At 42.3% G+C, this 27,712-nt stretch overlaps 1 protein-coding gene across 4 annotated transcripts in view; it reads right to left on the reverse strand.

Annotated features, from left to right (window-relative positions):
- ypel1 (yippee-like 1) overlaps nucleotides 1-26,390 on the reverse strand; it is a 45,831-nt gene extending 19,441 nt beyond the window's left edge. The window contains exons 1-3 of one of the 4 annotated variants that reach the window (XM_043716080.2): nucleotides 26,255-26,390; nucleotides 24,655-24,962; nucleotides 4,082-4,367 (exon numbers count right to left, since the gene is read on the reverse strand). In XM_043716080.2, the coding sequence (XP_043572015.1) occupies nucleotides 4,082-4,198 (117 nt within the window). In that variant the 5' untranslated portion in view covers nucleotides 4,199-4,367; nucleotides 24,655-24,962; nucleotides 26,255-26,390. Of the gene's footprint in view, nucleotides 1-4,081; nucleotides 4,368-22,720; nucleotides 23,461-24,654; nucleotides 25,807-26,254 lie in introns of those variants that run through there. The other 3 variants (XM_043716082.2, XM_043716078.2, XM_043716079.2) reach the window with 3 other exon arrangements.
- Nucleotides 26,391-27,712: the final 1,322 nt, after the last annotated feature.

Genomic DNA, 27,712 nt, shown 5'->3' on the forward strand with positions numbered 1-27,712 from the left:
GTAAAGATCCAAGTGTAGACTGTCCCCTATTGGTTCTCTGTACAGGCTGAACATACCCAACATGCGTGTGTGAACTTAGCCAGAGAGGTAAGAGACAATCAAATCCAGGCCTGTGAGGTGAGCTTCCCTCAAAAAGCAAATTTATTTAACAAAACACACCTGAGCAGTCCAACAGCTCAATGTTTCTGTTATTCCAATGAAACATCACAGCAACTGATGACATCTTAGTAACTTCCAGAAACACAAATACCACTTAAATACAGCAGAGATTCAATATCATTGGTGGTTCCTTACAGACAAAGATGACTCTTTCCATACTCAGGGTGAGTACATAGGTGGCTGTCCAGTCCAACACAACTTCTGCAGGCTGTTACACTTAGGGGCAAAAGGCAGTCATGGGAAGGGATTGATGGGGCACCGATGTGGCAGCACCCTTCCTATGCTGCTTTTGCCTGGCTTCCGCTTTTCCCCGACAGCAAGTGTGGTCAGTGCCTTGATGCTGGCCTGGTCGATGATGTTGGTATTGGTGCATCTTTTTCCCCCATCAGATTTGTAGCATCTTGTGCAGACAGCAAGAGCTGTACTTTTCCAGCACCTTGAGATGTCTGCTGTTGACAGTCCACATCTTAGAAACACAGCTATATAAACCATCCATATATGTGGCAGGAACCACCACAGCTCTATAAACCATGAGCTTGTTATCAGATCTGATGAGGTTGTCCTCAAATACGCTTTTCCTCAGGTGGCAGAGGGTTGTGCTAGCAGACTGGAGGCAGTGCTGGATCTCTTCAATAGCTGCTTTGGTTAACAGGACTAGAGGCATTGGAAATGGACAAGGTTTTCTAAAGGCTCAATAACCATCTCACCAGATTACAACACATCAGGGGGAAGAAAAACCATTTGGTTTTAATTGTCACAATCCTTTAATTTGCCCGATGTTGTTCTAAACCTCCTGAGAGTATGTAAATGCACAACTCAAACCAGATCCCTTATGAAAAACTTTGCAAACAAATGATAGGTGGTCATGAGTGGGAAACAGAATCATTAAATACAGGGAGAACTAAAAGCATGACTGTTGGGGAAAAGAATTAATCCCAAAAGACTTAAGAGACAGATCACAAAAGAAAATTATGCATTAGAAGTTCTGAGAACAGTGGTGAATAAAGGATTCGCTTTCAATTATAAAGCGGAGGCAAATGGTGACATGGAGTTGGCCTGCTGCACGAACACAGCCCATAGTGGTGCAGATGACCAAAATTAAAGATATTCACAGGGGCAAACAAAAAGTATCACTTGCATCAGGGAGATGCAAGAAGCAATAAGTGGCCCAAAAGGTTAGTGATGTAAATTGCCAGCATGGACTATTGCTCCTCAGGTCAAGCAATGCTTACATGGAACCCCACTGCATTGCCACTTTCCACCACCACTGCCTCAAGCCACAGATACCAAAACATCGACAACCCATCAGAATTGCCAGGCACTATTCACCCATGCTGATCGTGGCAAATTTTGTCTCTTGCCTGAAGTTAGATTTCACTGATAAACCTTCCACAACTTCCTGCATCCAACACCTCATGAAATTGTAAGTGCTCACTCCTACAACATTGCCCACCTGCATGAGTGATGGAGAATACACAAGCCATGACAGGTGAAAGTCAGGCAACAAACACACACACATTAGGTTCATGCATTTTTTTTTTAAAAAAGGTTCATCTATAAGCAAAGGAACAATGACCAGGAAAAACAGATGCAGCAGGAAATCTGTGTACCCCAGCAACGTAAGGAAAACAGGCCAACCACGGGCAGACGGATATTGCACTGGCCAACACGTTTTGTATTCCAAAGCCAGGTGTACAAACCCCAAGTGACTCCAGTCAGAATGATGGAAGTTTTTGGGGTTAATAAAGTACATTAAACACATCCTTTTGGGGAACAGGTTCCACAAAATTTCTTCAAGCTCACTGCCAGCCCCATGCCATGCTATTACAGAGGTCTCAGTCTCAGGTTTGGAAAGCCTGGCTTACCCAGGAATGGCAGGCATCCTTGTTGCTAACAATTCTGTTGGATTAATACCAGAAAAGAGGAGGATAAAATGTATAAATTATCCCGAGAAGAAAGGACACTCCCACACGTACAGACAACATATAAGAGAAGGGTGAGAGATTGAGGGGGAAAATGGCATACACACCTACACACAGTTGAATCCTAATACAAAGGCAAGAGGAGAACAAAAATGTACAGGAAATAACAGTTTGCAAAATTCCCAAAAAAATGTTATGAAGAAAGGCAGGCAAAAAAAAAGTTAAACAAGGAAATCCATCAAAAGATGAGGGATAAGAAATGCAGAAATTTGAAACAGTTACCACCCTCAGCCACTCTCATTCTTTAACCAGAGGATGGGTTAATAATTAAAATGACAGAATGCGAACAAAAGTAAAGTGTCAGAATTTGCAAAATCGAGCCAACTGATTAGACATCAAGGAAAAGTGTGTGCAGGTCGCTGTCAGCTTATGCAAAAAAAAAACAAAAGAGGTATCTAACCTTCTGCCTTCACTTGGGAATTCTTCCTCCTCTCAAACCACAAGTTTCAATTTATAACTGATGAAGCAGGATACAAACAAACCTGATCATTGTTATTAAGTACTGGGATAAAAATAGAAACACTTCTGGGCAGCAAAAGGCTGTTATTTGTATTGGCCATCATTCTGTAATCCCACAAAAACAGAGGGAGTGGCGCAGCAGGAAAAGTTATAGCTGAAAGGAAAGGAAAGAGCCTCTTCTTCCTAGTACCACCCAAGTTCCACTCCCTGTACTAACACTGTATGCTGCCTCTCCATGAGATCACCCTCTCCTCCCCTCTCGAGAGAGCAATTACAAAAAAAAAGGTCCTCATCACTCCCATCCAAATGCTAGCCAGAGCTGGCTCTCCGGATGCTCACTTGTGCAAAACTCCTACAGTTTCCATGAAACTACATATTTGAAATGGGCATCTGCGGTTTTCACAGTACATCAGAACTGAGTGCATCGGTGCACAGAAAGGCACATAGGCAAAAGGAAAAGCCCAGCAGTAAAACAAATAAAAACCTATCAGGCAGGAATGGCATAGAAGCTGGGAATAAAATATAAGAGCAAAGCTGTACTGCTTTTAAGTTTCTCTTCATTATTCGGCCCTCACATCTGCCAGAAGATGATGTTAACTCCTGGCAAGAAAAATCTGTGCAGGTTGGGTTCAACGTCTAAGCTCACATGTTAAGCCTTGGTAGGTGTTATCAGCTGGCTGTTCAATTACAAGAGACACTGCAGCAGTCAGATGAAGGCCTATGGTATACAAGGTGGCCATTTGTTATTCTGTCCATGTACTGGAAGAGTATCCAATTAACTCAATTCTGTAGAGCCTGAAATTCCTTTTCAATTTCCTTTGGAAAGTTAGATCGAATGTACTGGATCATGAAGGACTCTTGACAATTTCAGTTCTAACCCCAAATTTTAACACATTCTCTAAATCATCTCTCAGGCCCACAATTAGTTCTCCCAGTTGAATACCAGTCCAAAATGGATCTGTGCACCACTGGCTCCAGCCAAGGCTAACTCACCGCACACTGAACTTTTTCCATTTACCAACCAGGATACCTGAACAATCAAGACTGAATGGCATCTCCAAAGTCACCAGTCTGCAATAAGACCATAAGACGTAGGAGTGGAAGTAAGGCCATTCGGCCCAGCGAGTCCACTCCACCATTCAATCATGGCTGATGGGCATTTCAACTCCACTTACCCGCATTCTCCCCGTAGCCCTTAATTCCTTGTGACATCAAGAATTTATCAATTTCTGCCCTGAAGACATTTAGCGTCCCAGCCTCCACTGCACTCTGTGGCAATGAATTCTACAGGCCCACCACTCTCTGGCTGAAGAAATGTCTCTGCATTTGTGTTCTGAATTTACCCCCTCTAATTCTAAGGCTGTGTCCACGGGTCCTAGTCTCCTCGCCTAACGGAAACAATTTCCTAGCGTCCACCCTTTCCAAGCAATAAACCATTTCAAATTAGAACTCCAATAGTTCCTCTACCACAAAGGCCTTACCTTGGAAATCAGTTCGTCATGATTGGCCAGATGAGCTCGACAATGGATGCAGCTGTACGTCCGATGACAGTTTGGCAGGTAAGCCTGGAAGGTTTTTGATTTAGTCATCTTTACCATTTCCAACGGGTGTTCTTCACTGCTGAGCTCAGGGCTGGCAGTAGAAGAGTTACAGGCCTGATGCACTCTCTGACAGAAGAAACACTGGAAAATGCAAGCAAAAGCCGTCGTTGTGATGGAGTGTGTGTGGCCTTCTCCACACAGACACCACAAGGGAAACTGTCAGAACCTGTAACGAGGAACATAGAGTCACATTAGCATAGAAAGGGAAACAACGGGGGCAAACGTGCTAACTTGGATCTAGGCTGCCAACTGCAGTGCGCATGTATTTAATCTTCATGTTAAGCAAATTATTATGGGTTGTTTTGAATAGCTGAGTGGAATTCAAACATTGCTACATTTCAAATAGTTGTCAAATATCAAAAACATGCTATTTGAAAAGTAAATAGGTTCGGGCCTTGTGCAAATGCATTTAAAAGGCAAATGTTATAGACATGCATCCACAAGGAGAGAGTGATCTTTTGCACCCTTGTTTAAACATCAACTAAATTTCTGTGCCACTAATCACAGCTTGGGGTGTGAATGTCTTCAGCTGCTTCTGTAGCATTCATGTAATTCAGCTTCTAAGAACTGAGCAACAAGTCAGCTCCAACTCCACTTATTGTGTTTGTGGAACCTTGCTAAGCTCAAATTGGCTGTAGCATTCACCTACATAAGTCAATGTATTTCAAGAAAGCAATTCATTGGCTGTGAAGTACTGTCAGATACTCCAAGAGTGTAATAAATCACCATATAACTGCAAGTTCTTTTGTTCCATTCTTTCTCCATTTCAGCACTGAGCTGTTCATCTCCTTTCAGGATCTACTACTGTTGCTACAGGAACTTACAGCAGAATAAATGGTCATGCCTGTGCTCTCTTTGCAAGAGAAATCCATTACCAATTTTAACTGTTCCATTCTTGCCTCAGCCTTGCATCTTCCACTATTTCAAAATATATGTCTTTATTTTTTCTCTTAAGTCCCTGCTTCAGGCTGCCCCTGTAGTAAAATAAGTGGTGTAGTTTTACAAACAGGGATACAGAATTGCCAGAAGAAAGTGAAGACTGCAGATGCTGGAGATCAGAGTTGAAGAGTGTGGTGCTGGAAAAGCACAGTCGGTGAGGCAGCATCCAAGGAGCAGGACAGTCAATGTAACGATCTTAAGCCCTTCAGAAGGGAAAAGGTTTGTGGGCCAAGGGGGCTGACAGAAAAATGGGAGGAGGGTGGGGGAAGAGAAGGTACCTGGAATGTAATAGGCAGATGAAGGTGGGGGTGAAAGCAGAGAGGAGGGTGGAGCAGATAGGTGGGAAGGAAAATGGACAGGTAGAACCATTCAAGAGGGTGGTGCCAAGTTGGGAGGCTGGGACTGGGATAAGGCAATGGAGGCGGCCCAGAACCTGCACGTCCTTGGCAGAGGTCTTGGGCCTCCTCCATCCCTCCCCTCCCCTCCCCCTCTGTCAAGGACATGCAGGCCCTGGGCCTCCTCCATCGCCAAACCCCAACCAACTGATGCCTGGAGGGAGGAAGAACACCTCATCTTCCATCTTGGGGCACTTCAACCTCACTGAATCAATGTGGATTTCACCAGCTTCCCCATTTCCCTTCCCCACCACCCCCATCTTGTCCCAGTTCCAACCTCCAAACTCTGTGCCGCCCTCTTGGGTCCTATCTGTCCATCTTCCTTCCCACCTATTTTCTCCAGCCTTCTCTCCGACCTATTACCTTCTCCCCCACCTTCATCTACCTATTGCATTCTCAGCTACCTTCACCGTCCCCACCCACGAAATTTATCTCAGCCCCCTTGACCCACAAGCCTCAATCCTGATGAAGGTTTATGCCCAAAACATGGACTCTCCTGCTCCTTGTATGCTGCCTGAACTGCTGTGCTTTTCCAGCACCACATTCTTCGATACAGAATTGCCAGACAGTTCAACTTAGAGGCCAACTTTACCCCTACTCCTCTCTTCCCCACATCACCACATCTTCCCACTCTCCCCATCTACCATATTCCAAAAGATGCCACTGGAAAGAAATTTCTTCCAACACATCTCATGGAATTAGAATCTTAAAATTGTTAAGATCTGATCACTGACTTCTCAACCAATGGAAATAGTCTTTTCCCATGTAATTATCAATATGATTTCATAAATTAGAAATCTCAAATCTCTTCGCCATCTCAGCTTAATGTTCGATTGCTATCTCAAGCCTCTCATAACTAGAGGCTCCTGCTGTTTACATGTTCTAGTAAATCCATACTATCCATTCTATGGCTTTATTATCCTTTCCAAAGTAGAGAGTGTCAAAATTGTACTGTACAAAGTCTAGTGAATTTTATTTCAAAACTGAAATAACTGGATGCTATAAACCAAAAAACAAAAGCAGAAGTTCCTGGAAAAGCTCAGCAGGTCTGGCAACATCTGTGGAGGGAAATCAAAGGGTCTGGAATGCTCACTTCAATTTCTCTTCACAAATGCTGCCAGACATGAATTTTTCCAGCAACTTGTACTTTTGTAGTGAATTCTATAAAGCACTAACCTTTACACTTCAAATTTGATGTTATAAATTTTCAATCAAAAATGTTGGTTGTGGCTTAATTTCTTGCAAGTACAGGTAGGTAATGTGTTAGTAGCTAATGCATACACACATGGTAGCAGTAGGCTCTCATCTGCCTTCCAAAATGCAGTTGCTAGCACATCTGTATTAGAGAAAATATTCTACATCCATTCTACTATAATCCTTCATGAAGTCTTTTTCAGTTTCCTCTCACTGCCACATCCCTTTGACATTAAGATTGTCTAGATTATCTGCAAGTATTCAAGTGGGCCAAGCACTGTTCACCTAGGTTACATATCTTAAGCATTCTTCAAATCAGAGCATCACTACCAATTTGCTGTTCACCCAATTATCCTCTTTTACTACATATTAACCTTTTCTCAATAAACTTCTTCCTCAAAAGTTTACATACATTATATTTATTTGCTTTAGATAAAGTCAAAAATGTGACTTGTCTTCAACACACATTTAACTCAGTTATTCTTATTAAGTTACTCATGGGGCTTTACATCCAATGACTGACAATGGCTATTAGACCAATTAAATTTATTCCCTTCTTCTACATTAGCCACTCAATCTCCAGCACATTTTTCAAACCTTCTCAGCAATGTAAACTTTGTGGGCACAGCCTCCATCTAACTGCAAACTTCCATCAACAGCTGTGGGGACTTGCCTCATAACTCAATGAATGCAAACTACATCTGATATTTTTCCAGAATGATTTTCGTCTTTCAGAGAAACCAAGAACTATAGCAAATTTATATTTCCACTTCAATTTATATTACCATCCCTGCCATGCTTAAACAATAGAAGAAATGCTATGTGTACACCAGAGCTATGAAGATCTGGTGCTCCAGAACTAGCATTGCTCTTTCCAAGCTGTCCAAGCATAGCTAAAGCACTAGCATTGAGCCAGTTAGGTAGAAAATTACCTTTATCCTTATAAGGACAGACAAACCCAATCTAGCCAATTTCTATTCTATCAATCTGTGCCCCTTCATTCTCACTAACTCCCTAGGTTGGGCAATTATCTGGTAACATTACTGTATATGGTATTTGGTCTCTCTCAGCAGAATGAGAGAGATGGCACAATGCTGTCATTATGCAATCATGGAGGAAGTGAATGTGGAAGGTGATAAATAGGGTGCCAATTTCATGGGGGCTGCTTTGTTCTGGACATTGAAGTGTTGTTGGAGCTGCACTGATCTAGAGTCTTTGATCATATACCAGACTTGTGGCTTATAGATGGACAGGCTTTGGGAAAACAGGAAAGAACTACCTTCTGCAGAATTCTCTGCCTCTGACCTCTGTTCGAGATAATGGCTTGATGGTATTATCAACAGATTGTTAATCCAGAGACCTAGGTAATGTTCTGGGGACCTGGGTTCAAGTGCAGATGGTGGAATTTGAATTCAATAATAAAAATCTGGAATTAAGAGCCTGATAATGACCAGGAAACCATTGTCTAATGTCAGGAAAAACCCATCTGGTTCACTAATTTCCTTTAAGATGATAGGAAACTGCCATCCTTGCCTAATCTGGCATACATGTGACTCCAGACCCATAGCAATGTGGCTTACTCAACTGCCCTCTAGGAATGCCTTTGCTCTATGAATGAATTTTTAAAAAAAAACTGCTCTTGTAACCAGTATTTGAATGGTTAGTCCAGTTGAGTTTCTGGTCAATGGTGCATACCAAGGAGTTAACAGTGGGAGATTCAGCAATAGCAATTCCATTGAATGACAAAGGGGTGATGAGGAAATTCCTGCTTGTTCATGATAATTGCCTAGCTCTGGATGTGGCACATATTACTTGTCACTTATCAGCTCAAGTTCAAATATTGTCCATGTTTGTTTTGTTGGACATGGACACTACTTCAGTATCCGAGTTGTCATAAATCTAAATCTAAAAAAAATTAAAAGATGGTGCCAAACATTGCGCAGTCAACAGTGAACATCCTCACTTCAGATCTTACGACAAGAAAAGGTCATTGACAAAGCAGCCGATCATGGCTGGGTCTAGGACTCCTGTAGTGTAGTCCTGGGACAAAGCTGACTGTGTTGCGGTACCACAATAATCAGCAGGCACTTTAACCCCTTAATCCTGTCCTTGATGCTTCATCGTCACATGCTGTCTTGATGCTAAGGATTGTCATTCTCTAATCATATCTGGAGTTCAACTCTTTTGATCATGTTTACATCAAGGCTGTGAAGAAGTCAGAAATTAAGTGTGGTTCTGGCAAAACCCAAACCAAAGTATTGCTCAAGTGATTGCTTAGAAAATACACATTCACAGGATGTGGGCATTTGTTGGTTAGTCAGCACATAGCTTGCTCTCTAGGAAAGGGCAGTGAGCAAACTATGCTCCTAGCCAAACTAGTCCAGCACAGTTACAAGATTGGCATTTATTTGGCAGCGTAAAATTGTCTTAGTATACGTTGTACACAAAAAGGAGAAATCCAACCTGGCCAATCAGTAACCCTTTTAAAGTAGCCTATCACTGACACTCCTTCAACTGAACTCTTCAATTCTGCAACCTCTACCATCTGGAGATGATAACAGATACATAGGATTGCCACCACTGCAATTTCCATTCAATATGCACATTACCCCATCTTGGGATAAGGTTAGCTCAGTCGGCTCGTAGCTGGCTTGCAATGCAAAGGAAATGAGGTCACAGTGAAAACCTTGCCTTCTTGACCCCTCCCGTCACATGTGGTGATCACCCCTCCCAGGTTAACGCAACCAGCCATCTCTAATTCAAAGAAGTGTAGAACCAAGAGATTAAAACTGGAAACAAACAAGCCACTAAAGGAGAGCTGACTGCTAAAGAAACTCACTTTAATATTCTGAATGCTCACTAAACTTTTCATTTAAAAACACTCTAAATTCACTCCCCAATCAGAAAGGAAGAGCGATTTGGAATAAAATCACAAGTGGAAATAAAACCAAAAAATTCAATAAAGTGCTTGGAAATACTTATATTGGGCCCAGGCCTTAAAGCTTCACTAAGTCAGTTGGATCAACTCCACTGGGCCATTATGGAACAGAATCGGTTTCAAAAAAAAAGCTTCATGCTGCAGTTTTGAAGAGGAAAAAGAACTGATCAGGTGGATCTTTTTTGAATATCAACTAAATTCAACTAATTTGTTGCAATTTCTGCACAACTCCACCTGGTGGCAATCAGGCTAGGCAGGACCCATTAAAGCATTTAGAGTCAGTCATACAGCATAGAAGCAGGCTCTTCAGTCCATCTAGTCCATGCAGACCATGTTCCCAAACTAAACAAGTCCCACCTGCCTGCACTTCATTTCACCCCTACAAACCTTTTCTATTCATGAACCCATCTGAATGTCTTTTAAGTATCATAACTATCTGCATCCACCACTTTCACTTGCAGTTCATTCCACACAAAAATCACTGCGTTGGGAAATAAAGTTGCCCTTTGAGTCTTTTAAAGCTTTCTCTTCTCACTTCAAAAATATGGCCCCTAGTTTTGAACTCCCTCCACCCTAGGGAAAAGACCCTGATCTGTCACCTTATCTATGTCCCTCATGATTACATAAACATCAATAAGATCACCTCACAACCTCTTATGCTCAAGTGTAGCCGTCCCAGGCTAATTTTTGTTTCAAACGCTCCACTCCCAGAAACATCTTAGTAATTTAAAAAAGCAAAACCTCAATGGTGGAAAATCATCCTCCTTTTAACAGGAAAAAGGAGATTGAAATATCAGAACCTGTAACATACTTTTGAAGGCAACACCTTATTTCTGACCAAATGCAATTACACATTTATTTTCAAAAGAGCAGAAGCACAACCTCCCCATCCAAAACTTTCAGCTGACAATCAAGGTTCAATCAAAGAGGCTGTGTCTCCATAACTGTTCTTTAACCTCAAACAGTATTTACTGATTGTAAAAGAGGTTTAAAAGATAACATGAACCCTCTCTACCTACCTGAAGCATGATTTTAAATTAACCAGCATTAACTAGAGGCATTCTAAAAATTGTTCCATATAAATTTGCATTGTTTGGCATATTATGTAGAAGTAGTGGATGCTCAGAAATCCAGACAACCGACTTTACCATGCCTCTGAACCATTCACAATTGAGTATCTCCCATTCATCACCAACAATAAGAAAATCAGAAAAGATATGGAGAGCTTGTAAGAAATTTACAGAACACAATGGCAGCCATCTTGGTTCAGCTTTCATTCATTGTTGCCTGGACTCCAAGTTTTGGGATTCTCTGCATATCCCTCCCTTGCATTTTAATATGCTGCATACCGTACTACACTCAGGATGTGCTGCACTGAATAACATGACTGCCTTTGGGAGTTCCTTGTGCAGAAATTTGCTGCCATGTTCCCTACACTAATTACACAAGTGATTACATTTCAAAAGCACTTTTTACACTGTAAAATACTTGGGACATTGAAATCATAAAATATACATTTTTCAAACTCCTCTTTAGCCAAACATTTCAGCAATCTGTCCTAAATGTTGAATCAGTCTCAATTTTCGCCTGATTAATGTAATTCAAAAATTCTCAGGAGAAAAGGTAGTCCGTAAATTGCCATTGTTGTTATGCAGAGGATATTATGAGAGCAAGAGTGGTTGGGTTTACAAGAATAGAACAGGCTTTGTGTGGTTGCTTTTTAAATGGAATAGAGGGTTTAGTGTTACACGTTAGAGAACAATGATTTCACGGTGTACATCTGCATAAAGCAGATACCAAAAATAATTGGAGAACAGATGGAGGCTTATATCGTAGGTTACAAGCAGGTACAGATGAAATGGTAAATACAGAATAGTCAAAATTTGTTATGAAGCTATGGAGATAGCTCAGAGTTGTTGCGCAGAACAAGACAAACAAACAAGTGTACAGGCTTAAAAACAATAGGGTGGAGTATTAATAGTTATGCTAGGATTTCTCCACATGTCCACTGAGTTATAATAAAAGGTGTAACTTATCTGTTTGTTTGTAAACAGTTTCCCAAAGTGGATGATGGACACACAGATAAACATATACTGAAAACAAATTAATGCAAATTAGAGAGATGATTGCATGGTTAAGACTGGTATGGGAGGGGAATTAGAATTCCATTGTGGAGCATTGGAAGCCATACTGGGGATCTGTACAATGGGATGGTCTCCACTGAAACTGGAATAGAGTGAGTATTCTTGTTGACCGCATACCAAGAAAAAACAGAACTTTAAACTGAATAGTAGAGGTAAGGGATCAAATTTGAAAAGACGTGGTAACTCAAGAGTGAAGATCAAAAAATATTAATACAGGAAATGATAAACAGTGACAGGAAAGGATAGAGCGCATGAATCAGAGTCAACTAACACACAAGACTAGAATTTACAAAAAGTGATAAGAACTAAAGTCTCTGCAACTGAATACGCATAGCATTCAAATCAAAATGGGTAATCAGATTTTAATTTTGATTTTCACTTAATTTGTGGTAGTCATTACAGATGCATGGCAACAGGATGACATGGATTGGGGACCTGAACTTTGAAGGGTATATGATTTGTAAAAATGACATAACTAGGAAAGAGATGGAGGGGTGACTCCACTGCAAATGATGGCATTAGCACAAGAGATGGATATGGAAATAGTTTAGTCAAAAATGAGAAATGATAACAGGGGATCAAAACATTCTGGGAAGCCAGGTTTGAGTCCTGCAATAGCAGATGGTGGGGTTTGAAATCAATAAATATCAGGAATCAAGAGTCAAATGATGACCACAAATTCATTATTGATTGTCAGGAAAAACCCATCTGGTTCACTAATGTCCTTTAGGGAAGGAAGCTGCCATCCTTACCTGGTCTAGCCTACATGCGACTCCAAATCCACAGCAGTGTGGTTGACTTAACTGTCCTCTGGACAATTACGGATAGCAATAAATGCTGGCCTAGCCAATGAATGAATAAAAAAGCCGTCACTTGTGAGAGTGGTGTACAGGTCCCTAATAATATCAACACAGCAGGGTGAAACATGAAAAGGAAGAATTGAGAGCTAATCAGAAAGACAGTGATAACCATGATTGATCTACATATAGACTGTAAAATCAAAAAAAATGAAAGGTGTTCATAAAATACTTTAGGGCAAGTTCCTTAGAATAAGATGCACTGGAGCTGACCGTGAGAGCAGGATATAGGTATTTTCTAACTAGTCTGTTCAAAGATGTTATTATGCCCTTCCAAAAGCAGGTAGGACTTGAACCCAGGCCACTTAACCCAGAGATAAGGACATAAATGCACAAGAACCCAAGAAAGCAAGTTACAAAGGACTCTCCTTCTCAACTTCTCCCCTTGCCTGAGGCATGGCAACTCAGGTTAAACCACCTCCACCACTCATCTCTGATGAGAGAGCGGTGTTATGGTTCAGTGAGACTAAGACACTTCATCTAAGCTACATAAAATGACTTGGATGAAGGGACAGAACATATGGCTACCAAAATGCGATGACACAAAGATATGCCAGAAAGTAAGTTGTGAAGACAATGAGGAGGCTACCAAAAACAAAGTGCATGTGGGGGCTCCATTTCTGAGAAACCCCACGAATGAAGAAGCTCATGAGTAAAAAGCATGTTAAAAATCACATATACAAGTTTGCCTGCAAATGCTGAATTTTGTCATTGTTTACTTTTTGGCACGGATAGGCCAATTCGCGAATCATGAACTGGCAAATAGAGGATTTTCTGCAGATAGGTTAAGGGAGTGGGCAAGGATATGTAAAATAAATATATGGGAAAATGTCCATTTTGGCTGGAAGAACAAAGGAGCAAATAATCGAAATGCTAAGAGATTGCAGAGCTAAGAGGCAGAGGATCTGGGTGTCCTCGTCTATGAATCACAAAAAGAATGGTGTACATATGTAGTCAGCAATTTTAAAAGTTTAGTATTAATGTTGAGGGGAATAGAATACAAATGCATCAGTTATACAGCCTGATGACATCTGTATACTGTATTAGTCACCTTATTTAAAGGAAGAATACACAAATGCACTTGAGACAGTTTAGAGAAGGTTAATTAGATTAATACCTAGAATGGGTATGATGTCTTTGGATGAAAGGTTGGACAGATTAGGCTTGTACCCATTAGTTGAGAAAAGCAAATGGTAACTTCATTGAAACATATAAGATCCTCAGGGATCTTGGCAGGACTGATGTGGCAAGGATGTGTTCTCCTATGGCAAAATACAAAACTAGGGGTAACTGTTTAAAAATCAAGAGCTGTAATTTAAAAATAGATGAAGTGAATTAATCTGAAGGTTGAGTATCTTTGGAAAGGAGAAAGTGAGGTCTGCAGATGCTGGAGATCAAAGTTGAAACTTTATTGCTGGAACAGCACAGCAGGTCAGGCAGCATCCAGGGAATATCTTTGGAAACCCCTTCAAAAGAAAAACGTGGTGGATGCAGACTCCTTGAATATTTTTAAGAGGCAAATAGATTCTTGTTCAACATTCAAACATAGGCAAGAATGTGATTTTTTTAAAAAAACTCATTCACAGGGCGAGGCTGTCACTGGCTAGGCCTGCATTTATTGTTCATCCCAAAGGGCAGTTGAGAGTCAACCACAATACCACAGCAGTGTCCATAAAAGGACATTAATGAACCAGATTGTTTCTCTTCCCCAACAATTAGCAATGGAATCAGGGTCAGCATTAGAGTCTTAATCCCAGATTTTTATTGAATTCAAACTCCATCTGGTGTGGGAGGATTTGAACCCAGGACCCCTCTGGATTAACAGTCCAGCATAATACCACTACCCTTAGTTTAGATTGGATTACCTGGAGGTAAATCAGATCAGCAATGATCGTACCAAATGGTGGAACATGCTTGAGGGGCTGAATTGCCTACTCCTGACTTATACGTTGGTAAGGACACCAGTCACCCTCAACCAGCCAATTAAATAAAAGGAAAAGCAAACAAAGTCAAAAGGAGAGGTTATTGGGAGGGGTACCCAACAATGCTAATAGAAGGAGGTTATGACTGGACTGTGGACAGGAACTTAATAAAAGTAGATGCAGTTTCAAAGCACAGTCAATTTTGACAAGGGAGAAATATATTAAAGACAAATCAGGGAATACACTGATTAAGGTGACAGACCAAAAAAAAAGACAGCCTTCATCCCTTACTGGGCACCTACACCCAAGGAGAACAACCATAATCCCAAACCGAAGCATCACCAGAGCCAGAGGACAACTGAACCCTTACCAAAAAGGGAGCGTATAAACATGTTCACTTTCTCTCCCATCCGATACATCACGAAAAGGAAGGGGAGACTCCACAAGAAGGTTAATCATGGAAAAGAAGTGTGACCATGAAATGCCACATTCTTGGAGGGTACAGAACCCTCTATGATGTAAATAATGCTGACAGTTTAAAACAACTCTTCTCCACAATACAATAGTATGCCTATACAAATTATCTCCATGATGAGTTGATCAATTGCACTGCACAGTACAAGCTCAGACCAAACATAATGCAGCACTACATAAACCATGGATATTCAGAGACTGCACAAAAGCCACATTATGACATGACACATTGCATGCAAGATGTGAATTGTGATGCAGTCAGAGGAACAATTGTATAACAGTGGGGTAAAATAAATCCTACAGAATTTGTTAACTAGCTCTTTTTTCAAAAAAAAAAGGAGTCAACATTACCTTAAATGAAACCCATTACTACATGGTTTAACTCAGCTGGTTGGACAGTTTGTTTGTGAAGCAGAGTGACGGCAATAGTTTGGATTCAAATTCTTGCACTGGCTGAGGTTACCATGAAGGCTTGTCCTTCCCAACCTTTGCCCTCACCTAAGGTGTGCTGACCACAAATCATCTCTCTCTAATGAGACAGCAGCCCCATGGCCTTGTCAGACTATATGGGCTGTACGTTTTACTGGTGATAAAGCAAACAACACTAATGCATTAAAATGGGAGGTATGAGAGCAGGAAGAAAAAAGTATACTGATAGGGTTAGATCAACCATAAATGCAAATCAGTTGGGATGGATAGCTGAGCACAATGTTCCAAACTTTATGCAAATTTACCAGAAGTGGTAATTGTGACAGGAGAAAGTTAGGACTGCAGGTACTGGAGATCAGAGTAAAAAAAGGTGTGCTTTTCCAGCACCACAATCAGTCAGGCAGAAGTCAAGGAACAGGAGAGTCGACACTTCGAGCATAAGCTCTTCATCAGGAATGAAGATCTTATGCTCAAAACGACAACTCGCTTGCTCCTTGGATGCTGCCCGATTGGCTGTACTTTTCCAGTACCACACCTTTTGACTATGGTAATTGCGACAGTTCAGAAACTAACTACTTTATCAACATACTTTGAGGAAAGGGACGTTTATCTTCCCAGTTTGGCCTGCAAACCCACAGCAAGTGCTTAAGCACACAAAGATCAGCTGATACAATCCAGCCCATTCAACATAGGAACAGGAGCAGACTACAGAACAACCTTGATTATCTGAACAAGACAGGTGGGGAGTATTTTTTTAGATCAGATTGGATTCCCTACAGTGAGGAAACAGGCCCTTCAGCCCAACCAGTCCACACCGACCCTCCGAAAAGTAACCCACCCAGACCCATTTCCCCTCTGACTAATGCACTATGGGCAATTTAGCATGACCAATTTACCTGACTTGCACATCTTTGGACTGTGGGAGGAAACCGAAACAAACCCACACAGACATGGGGAGAACATGCAAACTCCACACAGACAGTCGCCCGAGGCTGGAATCAAACCTGGGACCCTGGTGCTGTGAGGCAGCAGTGCTAACCACTGAGCCACCGTGCCGCCCTGTTTGGAGAATTGATTTTTTTTTTAAAAATGGGACCTCGATTTTGCTTGGAGAATTTGACATTCGGGTAACAGGTTATTCTGTATTTAGTATCCCAATGGTGTTCTACCATTTAGACCCAACTGATTGCAATTTAATTCCTCAAGCCACTAAACACTTCTAATTTTTAAAAATGAGATTAGCAACAGATGTAGCATCAATTGCAATTTTCAGAGCATTCCAAATGTCTACAATCTTGGGCAAATTACCAAAGCATCATGACTAGATACGTTCCTACTTATCTCCCCTGAAAAGAAACTGTATGGGTTGAGAGGCACATAGGATTGGGGGCGATTAGCAGAAAGATAGTCATAATTTGTGGCTTCCACCAAGAGTGTCTGAAGGGGTCAAAGGGAAATTACTCAGCTAATTCTTAACATCCTCCCAAATTCATCTTGCAGGAGCACCTTAAGATCAAAATCACAAAAAGGCCCACTACAGTCTTTTCAGGATAGGAGTAGTCAATGCTACCTTGCCAGGACCATCCTGATGAAGATTTTAAAGAGCAATAAAAATCAACCACTACTCAACTATTTTGTAAAGAGCTTGCATTTATTTAGCACTTAAAATAAATTGTAAACATGTTCCAAAGCATTAAAAATGACACTGAACAATGCAGACAGGTGAGTAAAAGTTGTATCAAGGAGGAAATTTGAGAAGAGGAAGATGAACTGCAGTGTGCGCGTTTGGGAGGAAATTAGAGAATTCGAGTTCAGAGCTGAACCATTTAGCACAAATCAAAAACTGCTCATATCAAGGATATACTATTTAATGTTTTTATTAATTTGGCACCGCCACCTATGGCAAATAACCCACTATGAAAAGCAAACGTCTCATGGAAATTAGCTCAAAGCTATAATAGTAACTGCGCTATTCATGAAGGGTCAAATCTCATTGCTGGCAGAAAAGTTATTCAAAACAGCCACAATGCTGTATAAAATCATGAGGGGCATGGATAAGATAGATAGACACTTTCCTGGGGTGGGCAAGTCCAGAACTAAAGGGCATAGGTTTAGGGTGAGGGGAAAGATATAAAAAAGAGACCGAAGGGGAAACCTTTTCATGCACAGGGTGGTACATGTATGGAATGAGCTGCCAGAGGAAGTGGTGGAGGATAGCACAATTGCAACATTTAAAAGGCATCTGGATGGGTATACGAAGAGGAGGGGTTTGGAGGTATACGGGCTGGGTGTTGGCAGATGGAACTAGATTGGGTAGGGATATCTGGTTGGCATGGACGAGTTGGACCAAAGGGGTCTGTTCCCACACTGTACATCTCTATGATGACGACTGGAATGGTTTTCTGCTCCAGGAGATAGTGTACACAGTAAATCATCAGCATTTTCTTTACTTCTACATTCCTTTCCATTACAGGCAACACACAGCTCTTAGACTTACATGTACCCATGTGTGTGCATGCTTGCACACATTAAAAAAAGTGAAAAAAAAAAGGCATAAGAGAGGCACAACCAACAAAGGCTCCTAATCATTACTTGGCAACCTTTATTCAATGGCTTTTGACTAGAAACAGACAATGGCAACAACAGCAGCGTTTAAATGAGGACAGCAAGGGAGATTACTAGTTTATTTTTAAAATGTCAACAAGAGGGGAAACACTGTGCCTGAAAACAAGATCAAGAATCAGCATAGGTTTTAGTCAGTCTAGAGAATAGGGATTTTCTGTAACTTAAGTGAATATCAGTACCTCACTCCAAGTGCAGCCACATTGCTTGGCACCATGACAATGATTAAAGACTACATTTGACTTGAGTAATAACAGATTTGACTGTGCCTATCATGATATTTGCCACTAGACCATAGTAATACTGTTATTCCATTTTTTCCCTCATTTTAAGTCTTAGAATTTTACCTAGGACACCAGAAATGATTGTGAAATGTCAAAATGTGGTATATAGAACCCCACCACAGTACATGTGCAGAAAGCAGCAGAACAGAGAGCACAAGACTCAATTGTCCAGGAAAAATAAGTGGTCCACATATAACAGGCGAGCTGTCTTCACTGATGTGAAGACAGAGAATATTTCATCTTGAGTACTAGTTCAGACGTTGGTGTAAAAACTTTAGAATTTGGATTATAAAGTACAAAACCCACAATCAGTTAGCACACACACAGACTCCATTTTCAACCAACTGTACAGCCCACATCCTGCATATAGAATACACCACTGACCAAGAGCCCATTCTTCCAACCACCATGACATTGTTTTAACTACAAAGGGCTATATTAAAATTTGGTAGCACATTTTCATCTTAACAATGCAACGGAAACATGACCTTAAACTGGTTTCAAAAACTTTTTTAAAAAATTAAATCACAGCAACTCAGTGGTCCTGGACATTTTTTTTTTCATTGAAAAGGGCAAACATGATTCTTAGGAAAACAAAAAACTACAAAAGAAAACCCTGATCACAGAACATTAAGCACTAAATTCACAAAACAATCAAGTAAAATTAATATTAAATCACAGAACAGTGTCTATCTGTAAACTTCATTAACTACTGAAATTGTTAACACCATAAGTTCCAGCATTTAAAACATATTAATATCCCAAGGGTTTGGGCTTGGAGTAAATGGTAGCACTGTATAAATATACATTGATACATAAGCACATTCTCTTTCAGATGAGTACAAGCCCACTGGAACACTGCTATCTCCCAACATCCTGACCACTAAAAAAAGGCACCTTCAAAAGCAGAATACACACATTGTGCGTAGTCAGTATATAACAGAAGTCTATATATAATTTCAGCTGCATCACACTGTAAACATTTGCTACAAATTCAGTGCCATACAATCTTACACTCCACAACCACCTGATGAAAGAACAGCACTCTGAAAGCTAGTGCTTCCAAATAAACCTGTTGGACTATAACCTGGTGTTGTGATTTTTAACTCTGTCCACCCCAGTCCAACACCAGCAGCTCCAATACACATTGTATGTGGGTAGGTATGTTCAGGAGACATTTATACAGCCAGCATCAACTTTATGGCTCCAGCTATTTCGTTTGTTTCAACACCTAGTTTAAAGTGACGAAAAGACAATCTCTAAGGCGCATACAAATAGGTACAAACGCATGACAAACTATCCTGTAATAACCCAGGAGATTGATGCGACAAAAGCTAATAGAATAACAAGGGAAAGAACTTCTCTAAATTAGGCCCATTTCACACAGAACTGAATGCTTGTTGACATTTCCAGGTCATTCAGTATATAGTATAAAGGTACTTTGCTCCTTGGTCTGAATAAAAAGGCAGGTATGAAAATGGTTTGCCTTCAACTGGTCAGCTGGATTGGACAGATGTTTGAGGTTTGTAATTAAATTCCTTTGACCTAAAAATGTCATCAAGTGCAAAAAAAAAGTCCTTGTAGCTGCCAGACTTTAGTGAGTATAGCTTATCAAGTGGGTAGAAGGCATCCCATTTTAAGAATGCCATAAATTCCAAAGATTACAATATTAACTAAATCAGTGTAGCAATAATAAGACGCAGCAAAATCAGTATTAAATTAAGCACACCCCAGTTATTGAGAGACCTGCTGAGTTTCCCCACCTCTTCCTGGTTTTATCTCAGTTCTCTAGCATCTGCAGAACTTTGTTTTATTGCAGTATTTTAGTTTGCCACATTTTAATTGGCATTACAACCTTTGAAGAACATGAGTTCTATTACCCTTTCATGAGAAAAAGCTGCTTACTGATTTCACTCAGACAGTTTGGTATTAATTTTAAGAATGTTGCCCTGGTTTTCCACTTACTTTACTAGATCAAGTCACAACATTCTTAAACAAGTCTTCTTAAGCTTAGGTCCACAGTAGATTCTCTAAAAAGGTGGTGTCCGATTACACCAAAAGTAACCAGAAAAATGTAGAATGCTGTCCTTATGCAATCTGCCTATGATTCCAAGGAGGTCTTAAACTCATTCTTAGCCATTCAACAACTCTATCCTGATGGAAGGACTTGTGCCCAAAACTTCAATTCTCTTGCGCCTCAGATGCTGTCTGACCTGCTGTGCTTTTCCAGCACCACACTCTCTACTTTGATCTCCAGCCCTCACCTTCTTCCTAGTTGATTTCGACCACTATTCAGGCAGACAAACAGATTTTGGTCACGCACTCACAAAATCAAGTTCCCAATGAGAAAACTAAGCCTTCAACCTCACTGTCTTCTACCAATCATGTCAAAAGTTTATCACCACTTTCACATGTGTTTACTTTTCTCAATTTAATTTGGAATTTTATCAAATATGCCAAGTTCAGAGCTAACATCTACTGCCAAACAACCAAAGCACTAAGCCAGTGACCTCAAATTCTAATGAATTCATCAGACATGATTAACCCTTCACTAGTCCATACTTAAACTTTTTCAAATACTTGGTCCCTCTAATGAGCCTCCAACTTTGGAATTAAAAGTCGACTTTGCAAATGTAATCCTGTGTGAATATCCTTTGTTCATTTAAACCAGTTTGCAACTTTTGACAGGGCTGGCTACACCATCCTCTGAAACAGTGATCCAGTTGGGTTGGACTGCACTTGCCTGGTTCTATCCTTTCTCTTCCCGCTTCTGCGGCTGACCTCTGGTAAGCGATCATCCAAAGTATCGTCCCTGTTTGATTTCTCATCCAAATTCTCACCCGAGAGAGTCAGGTTTGGCATGAATACTAACACCTGTACTTTACAGTATATTTCGTCACAAACCTTCCAGTCCTCAAACTGTCACATTGCACGTCCTTGAACTGTCAACTCAATATTGGAGGTCCAAACCCATTGTTTTTCAGCCACAACACATGCCCCTACCCATCAAATCCACCTCTGTCAGAAGTTTGGATCAGACTTTTTGAAGTAACCACAAGATGAGATTTCAACCTTCAAAGTTGGTCATGATCATATCCCAAACTCCAATAAAAAAATGTAACTTCACCCAGTCTTGACTCACCTGTTTGCAAAACTGAAATGCCTTTGTCTCCTCCAGAATTGACAAATTGAGTGCACACTTTGTTAGCCTCCAAATTTCTACCTTCTGTAAAGGCAGCCATTCAAATGCTCAGTGGCCCATTCTCAGCTTGTACAACGTTCCGTTTACCTAGTAATAGAGTCTTCTACTTAGAAGAAAAAAATCAAGGTGTTGCTTAAATGGGAGATAAAGTTCACAAGCTTCTTTGACCTCCTGTCTCCACATTACCATCTCACTTCTCATAAGCCCTAGACTCCTCAGGTACAAGCTTGTCCTGTTCCATCTTCCTGACTATCCCAGATTTCAAAAACACGAATGTCAGTTCTGCTTTCAGCTGCCACGTCCCTACAACTCTCCCTACCCCAGATTCCTCCTTTGAGGTTTTGCCACATGACAAAAATCCATGTTAAAAATAAAGTTTACCTTTAATGTTGAACTGGTAGGTTAGAATAACCAGATTTTACTCTCCCTCTCAAAATCATTAATATTACTACTATCCAACTAAAATGCAAAAATTCTGAACCTAGAACTACTTTTGGAAATGATTTGTGTAACTAATGTTGTTTCTTAATTTTTACATGCCAATGTATAAACCATCAGGTCCTAAAAAGGTAAATTAAACTTAAGTCACATGGAACAAGATATATATTTAGGTGTAAAAAACAAAATCTACCAGAGGTTCTAAACAAAAGAATGATGTTTATAAAAAAACTGTCTGATCTTTGTAATCCTCTAGTTAGAAATAATTGGGTTATGCAAACATTGGAAAAACATGGTATGATGTTTGGGCACAGACAAATTGGCTCACCCACAAATTATTTTCCTAACTATTTTTTCCAACTCGATGTTGCTGAGTTACAGAAAATGTTCTGGGTCATTTGTTGTTTGGAAGTGATGTAAGCATTTACAATGCCAAACAAGCCTTACTCGGGGTTTTGATTATGAAACAATTTACCAACAAGTGATAATCAATATAGTCGCAAATCGTTTTTCAAATGATAAAAATTGTAAAATGTTGTTAAATATTGTCCCAGTCACAATCTTGTTAAATTATGCAGCAATCATTTCAAATTCCTGGCAGAATCGGGATCTCACAAAAAGATGAAAACCAAAATATTTAACCCACAAAATACAAATACAATACTAATTTTCCATTTGTACCCAGTGTTATACGTCAGCAACATCCATCCAACTTAGTTTCCTCCAGCTCCAAATGACATGTGTAAAGAAATTCAATTTTCTATGGGGTCCACAGAATCAAACAAGTCAAACGGAGGCAGCAGACTTAGTGGGAGACTGGGGAAAGTCTTCCCGGAGTCGTCCCTGGCCTCCTAGTCCAAAAGGCACCGTGAAATGCAAACAAAGGGATCTTCGATCAACTTGAAATGCCACCGACACTGTCCGCAGTGGGATAAATGATCACTTGAGTGAATTTAATTGCAGCAACAACGTCCACTGTGCAAATCGAGACCCAGATGGCATCGATGACGACTGCTGCCGCAAGCAAGGCTCGGGTCCCTTGGTACATTCCCAATTAAACAGCAGCTTCCTCGCGTTGAAGAAATAATCGTTGCCTCCTCCCACCGCAAATAGAAGGTAAATAGTTTGCATAAAAATGCAAATTTACATTGCTGTACACAAACAATATTCGGACAGAAGTGTCCCACTGGCTTGTACTGACTCTCACGCAGCGTCCCCCAAATTTGGACTGTCCAACCAGGAAGCCAATGACGTCAGGTTGGAGCGTGATGGACAGCTAGGGAGCCCAGGGATTCGGACTCTGGGAAGCCGCGGGGAAGCAGCAGGGGAGCGCTCTGCAGCACTGCGACTGCACCTCCCGACCGAGCGAGCCGCCGCCGCCGCCTCTCGCACGCTGCAGACCTCCCGATTGGCCGCGAGCCTGAGGACTGAGCGCCCGCATCAGCTGCTGCCGGAGCTGCGCTCCCCGGGGGAGGCGGGACACCAGACAACAGCCAATCAGCTCCCAGACACGTCTAAACCCCTACGTCAATCAAAGCACTGCAGCCAATCAACACATTGTAACGATGGTTGACACCGCGCCCAGCAGCAGTGCGAGGGCAGGACATCACTTCCGTGTAAACAACGGAGGGGGCGAATTGCACAGCTCAATGCAAGAGTCTAGCCTGCACAACCACGTTTCATAATATTTAGACTTCCGGCAGACATAAACTAACTCCATCCATGTACCCATAAGCCCGAGTGTTTATATATACACACCACAGACCCTAAACTATATTGTACCCTCTGCAATCACAGATTATTCCTGTGCGATATCAGATGAGATTATATTCACCCCATGTACACCATGGTGTAACCTGCCACATATTTCTTGCATAAATGTTCTGCGCATGTATAAAATCCACCTCGTAAAACCGACGACTCGACACCTTTCTTTGATTAGGATGCATTGACCTAACCTAACGCATAAAGGTAAAAACAATGACTGCAGATGCTGGAAACCATTGCGCGCACACTCCAGATATATGCCCCAACTCTCACTATATTCCCCACAAAGACTCTTGTGCCAATTGCATAACATATGCGGAACCACTTTTTTTTGCCCGTGACACCAAGTCTGCCAAAGCAGCTTTCACCCAATGGGCTGCATCGCGAAAATATCTGCCCGAATAGTAACAAAATATAAAACTGCCCGCTATCGCTACATCGCTGTTAACTCGAAATGCGCCGGAGGAGTGCACTCAAAAAAAAAGTGGCCCCGGACGCATTGTCGAGACCTACAGGCCCTGTTTTGAGGCAGAAAACAAAGCGGTTTGATATGTTGCAAAAGTTTAAAATCAATCTGCGTGTTTACAAACGCCGACGCTTTTGTCTTGTGGTGGGAACGTGTACGTGCGGCAGCCAAGCGATACAAAGTATCCCGCACCGCGGTAGCAAAACACTGGTAACAAACCAGTGTTACAATGTACCAAGGAGGGAAATGCAAAGGACAAGGGGACAGAGAACACCTCCAACTCATTTTCCTTTTTATATGTTTCCAAAAGATAAAATAATTTTAAGATATCTAGTATTTTAAGTGGTGCGGGCTACCCGGAGCTCGTTCTTCTGAAGCCTACCGTTTTCTCGGTTCCTGCCGGCGGCTGTAACCAGCCGCGCTCTCCCGATGGCTGGGTCGCTCTGTTGCCTCTCTCTTTTCTCTCTCACCCCCCCGGGTTCAGCTCGGCTGTGCCCGGCTTTGCCGGCTGTCCTGGCAGCGAGTTAAGGTCCCCGGAGCCAGCTTCTCTCCCGTGGTGTTACCGCTGGCGCTCTCGGTGCTTGCCCGTTCCTCCAGTTTACTGTCCGGACCCCGGATCCGCGGTGTCCGGTCCCGGTCTCAGTCTCACTCCCTGCCGGTAATGTCCTGGGTCAGACTGGTCCGGTTTTCCTGGAACAGGGCAGTCCCGGTTCAGTCTGATATTTGTACCGACTTAGGTGCTGTCCGGGGTCAATTTAGTCCAGATTCAGTCCAGTATTACCCTAGTCTTATCTCGGCCCCCCTCCCGGTGTAATTCTGGTACAATCCCGATCCAGGTTCCTTTCCCGATATAATTCTGATGCAGCCCAGATCCCTCTCCCAACGGGGTCCCTGTCCCAGTCCCTCTCCCAGTGCGGGTTCCCAATCCCGGTGTAACCCGGTTCGGTCACAGTCCCGTTCCCAATCCCGGTGTAACCCGGTTCGGTCCCAGTCCCGTTCCCAATCCCGGTGTAACGCGGTTCGGTCCCAGTCCCGATGTAACCCGGTTCGGTCCCAGTCCCGTTCCCAATCCCGGTATAACCCGGTTCGGTCCCAGTCCCGTTCCCAATCCCGGTGTAACGCGGTACGGTCCCGGTCCCGTTCCCAATCCCGGTGTAACGCGGTACGGTCCCGGTCCCGTTCCCAATCCCGGTGCAACCCGGTTCGGTCCCGGTCCCGTTCCCAATCCCGGTGTAACCCGGTTCGGTCCCAATCCCGGTGCAACCCGGTTCGGTCCCAATCCCGGTGTAACCCGGTTCGGTCCCAATCCCGTTCCCAATCCCGGTGCAACCCGGTTCGGTCCCAGTCCCGTTCCCAATCCCGGTGTAACCCGGTCCCAGTCCCGTTCCCAATCCCGGTGTAACCCGGTTCGGTCCCAATCCCGGTGCAACCCGGTTCGGTCCCAGTCCCGTTCCCAATCCCGGTGCAACCCGGTTCGGTCCCAGTCCCGTTCCCAATCCCGGTGTAACCCGGTACGGTCCCAGTCCGGGTGTAACCCGGTTCGGTCCCAGTCCCGTTCCCAATCCCGGTGTAACCCGGTACGGTCCCAGTCCGGGTGTAATGTCGGTATCTGTTACAGTTCGGTCTCCGGTGGCCGGTTTTCCGCCCGCGCGCAGCCAATAAGCGGCGCCGAATGTTTGTGTTTGAAGCGGGAGCGCGACCACGTGGGGAGGGGGCGCGCGCCACCCCCGGGCACGCGCGGCCGTTAGCGGCTTTGATTCATAAAGATGGGCCGGGGTCGCGCGGGCCATCTGCGCACGCGCCACATGTTTGGATACAAACAATAATAAGGCCGCGCGCACCCACGTGGCACCGAGATCACGTGACATGTACAGGTCACGTGCGTCAGGCGTGTGCCCTCTGACTGGAAATATACCCAAAGCCTCCCATATTCACTTGTCTCCATGCATTGAGTATTCCCTTAAGGAATTAAATAAACTTACATTTACGTAGCACCTTTTAACACGGTTGTCAAGTAGTTTCACCATCAATGAAGTACTTTTGAAGTGCAGTCATTGTTATAATGCAGGAAACACAGCAATGCAATAACACACCTGAAGCTGCCACCAGCAACAAGGTGATAAATAGCTAGATAATCCGTTTAAGGTTTTAGTTGAGGGTATGACGAAGAGCTCTAGTTTGCAATAGTACCACGGGATCGATTACACTCATCCGAGAAGATTGACAGGACCTAATTTTATGTCTTATTCATAAGATAGCAGCACTTCCACGCAACTGAGCTGGAGTGGCAGCCAAGATTATATACTCAAATCCCTGCAGTGAGACTTCAACGAGATTGCTATCACTGAGCCACAGCTGGCACATTTTTATTTATTACGAAGCAACCCAAGTGAACTTTAGCGCAGCACGTCATCACATTTGGTAAGTGATAAGAGACACAGCAAATTAAATGGACTGTATTGGCTAAGTGAGGAAAGGGTCAAACCTGCATTTCAAAAGTCTCGAGATTGCCAGGAGCAAATTATGAAATGAAAATGAGAAGGGGGTAATCAATGTGTGAATATTCTTCTCACCACTGAATCAGAGAGATATACTGGACTGAAACTGACCCTCAGTCCTACTCGTGCATGCTGACAAGTAATCCTAAATTAATCTGGTATCATTTGCCTGCATTTTGCCCATAACCGTCTAAGCACTTCCTATTCATGTACCCTTTTAAATATTGTAATTGCACCAGCCTTCACCATCACATCTCCCAGTTCATTCCATACATGCACCACCCTCTGCATGAAGAAAATTGCCCCTTAGGTCCCTTTTACATTTTTTTCCCTTTCATCTTAAACCTAGATTGTCTCGTTTTGGACTCCCCTATCCTGGGAAAAAGACCTTGGCTATTCACCCTATCCATGCTCCTCATGATTTTATAAACTTTGAGAAGGTCAGCCCTCAATTTCCAACACTCCAGGGAAAATAGTCCCAGTCTATTCAGCCTCTCACTATAGCTCAAACCCTTCAACCTCCTTGGAAATCTTTTCAGCACTCTCTCAAGTTTAACAATATCCTTCCTCTAGCAGGGAGACCAGAATTTAATGCAATATTCCAAAAGTGACTCACCAATGTCTTGTACAGCTGCAACATGACATTCCAACTTTTATACTCAATGCACTGACCAATAAAGGCAAGTGTACCAAACACCTCTTTCACTACCCTGTCTACCTGTGACTCCACCTTGAAGGAACTATGAATCTGCACTCCAAGGTCTCTTTGTTCGACAACTCTCCATTAAGCCCTGCCCTGATTTGCCTGACCAAACCTCACATTTACTTAAATTAAACTCCATCTGCCATTCCTCTGCCCATTTGATCAAGCTCCAGTTGTACCCAATCTTCAATACACCATTGATTTTGGTGTCATCTGTAAACTCCTCCTGGTTCAAGGGC

This window comes from Chiloscyllium plagiosum, unplaced genomic scaffold (assembly GCF_037043375.1).
Source record: "Chiloscyllium plagiosum isolate Xiang-an unplaced genomic scaffold, Cpla_swu_hap1 HiC_scaffold_24, whole genome shotgun sequence".
Lineage (NCBI taxonomy): Eukaryota > Metazoa > Chordata > Chondrichthyes > Orectolobiformes > Hemiscylliidae > Chiloscyllium > Chiloscyllium plagiosum.